This window comes from Lactuca serriola, chromosome 6 (assembly GCF_051521515.1).
Source record: "Lactuca serriola cultivar US96UC23 chromosome 6, Lser_US96UC23_V15, whole genome shotgun sequence".
NCBI classification, from domain to species: domain Eukaryota; kingdom Viridiplantae; phylum Streptophyta; class Magnoliopsida; order Asterales; family Asteraceae; genus Lactuca; species Lactuca serriola.
Window position 1 is genome coordinate 25,761,824 of NC_136413.1, and position 2,397 is coordinate 25,764,220.

At 32.2% G+C, this 2,397-nt stretch overlaps 1 protein-coding gene across 1 annotated transcript; it reads right to left on the reverse strand.

Moving 5' to 3' along the window:
• Positions 1-419: 419 nt before the first annotated feature.
• On the reverse strand, positions 420-1,369 carry LOC145059146 (uncharacterized). Its single transcript, XM_079007010.1, has one exon. The coding sequence runs from the start codon at positions 1,276-1,278 to the stop codon at positions 766-768; it is 513 nt and encodes a 170-aa protein (XP_078863136.1). The 5' UTR covers positions 1,279-1,369; the 3' UTR covers positions 420-765.
• Between the last annotated feature and the right edge of the window lie 1,028 nt (positions 1,370-2,397).

The following is a 2,397-nucleotide window of genomic DNA, read 5'->3' on the forward strand; positions in this document are numbered from 1 at the left end:
ATAATTATTCTAAGAATTCTGAACCATGATGTTCTGATGTTCAATGGACTTTGAATTTGAAATGAAGTCTTATGTATGATGACATCTTGAGATGTATGCATCTATATTAATATATATTTTATATATGTATGCATGTGCATAGAATTTTCCATGAGTAAAAAATAATCAAATAGAAGCACAATCACAAACGTAATATGTACATGTGGTGCAAAACTTTAGCATTTGATCTGGAAAGGTAATGATATGAGTAATTAATCTAATTTTAATTAGCTCAATCACCAACACGCATTAAAACAATTTCTAGAATCTGCCAAATAATTTTGACTACATGATTGAAACCACGAAAACTAAAATCCCACAAGGCCATAATTAAATATATATGCAATAACCAATAAATTCATCAAGTAAAACAAAGGGTATAGATTGAAATGTAATAATAATTGATGATTATCATTTAATTAATTACTACTAATATACTATGTAAAGTAAAGCTAAACAGACAGTAACATTACTAAAAAGAAGACATAAGATGTCAAGAATTTACAGATTACTTCACAGCAAAATAGTGCTTTTCCACTTTCAGCCATCATCATTCATCATCAAGATTCCTGGTGTAGTGCGATCACGAATTCATCTGTAAATTGATGAAACCTTGATGGGTATTTCTGGGAATTCATCAATCTCGAATCTTGCGTAATCTTTTTGTAGATCTGTGAACTCTTGACACTTTATTCTTCACTTGAATATATATATAATTTCATAAAACTAAAAGAAGAAGAGTAAAATGAAGCTGAGTAAGAACAGGGTGGTGGCACCGGGAAGTGAGACGGCGGCGGAAGGTCCAGGTGGTGGAGGGCTGTAATAGTAGTAAGGGAAGTATGGCATAATTGGGTTGGGTGGTCCTGGTGTCGGGTAATTGCTGTACGGTGGTGGGTAGGTGTAGTAAGGACCCTGATCGGAGTTTGGTGGAGGTGGGTAGTAGTAGCCACTTCCACCACCACTTCCACCGGAGCTAGGGGAAGCAGGCGGTGGAGGACAGTCGATTGATGTCGGTGGTGAGGGTTTGGGAATGGACGGTGGTGGTGGCGAAGGCGACGGTGGTGGCGGTGGTGGTGGAGAGAAGGTGGGTGGGCTGCATGGATTATCACAGGCAGCACACATTGTACATTCGATTTGGTATTTGGAACCAATCCATGAGTTCGATTGAGCTGCAAACAAGAAGTTAGATGTGATGAAAATGAAGATCAAAGTGTTGACTTTCTGATTCTTGACCACCATTGTTACATATAGAGAGAGAGAGAGAGAGAGAGAGAGAGAGAGAGAGGAGTGATATGGGAGTTCTTATGATTGAGGGGTATTGAACATTGAACAAGTGCACTACTAGATTACCATCTTTTATTTGTCATTTAAAATTAAAATAAATATGTAAATGCATTAATGTGTTGCCCGACATAATAAATAGTTTTATAATCTTTTATTCAACTTAAAAGTTATATAAAAAAAAAATTAATGACTTGTTATAGAGAGATACGTATCTAACTTGAGATGTTAGAACATATGTACATTTTTTAACTTCAGCTAACAGCTAACACAACTATTATATAACTAGTTAGTTTTACAAATATTGTTCTAATTATTTTTGAAAATAGCTTGTGTTTTTGTGTATCTATAATGAGGTTCTCGTCAAAACTTTAATCGAGGGAATTTATGACTTTCACCTGCCAGGTTTGACTAGTTTTGATAAATAAATAAAAAAACATTTTGTTTTATTATTCAAGTTATTTATTTACTTTTGTTAAAATAGTGTTATGTTAAAGAAATATACAAACAATAAGATTAGTTTCGATACAAGTAAGAGAATTAAGTGTACAAGAGTGATCAAAATGTAATTCGACAGTGAACATGTAAGAGCGATATAAGAGATCATTTTGATCCAAGTAAGAGGCAATTAGGTGTACTAATAATTAAATATTGGTATTAATAAATAAAATAGAAGAGGAGCGCAAAATGTAATTTAATAGTCAACATATTTAACGGTCAAGTGAGTAAATTTGGTTCTTTTTGTAGTATTTAGAAAAGTCAAATATCTTATCAACTTTTTTTTTATAATTATAATTAAATAAATAAATACATCAATCATATGTTTTTCTATTGAAAAACCATTTTGACGTAACTATAAAAGGATGGAAAATAATACGTGATTTGATTGATAATTGGCTAAATATTTAGGGAACTTCAAGGAGGATATTACATATATATGGAATTGATTTGTACATAACACTTTTTCTTTGTACATAGCAATTTGTGTTTTAAAGTGTTGTATTGTATAACTCTATAATGTATAAATTGTTGTTTATGACAAAAAAACTGTTGTATACGAATCATTTCCCCATACAT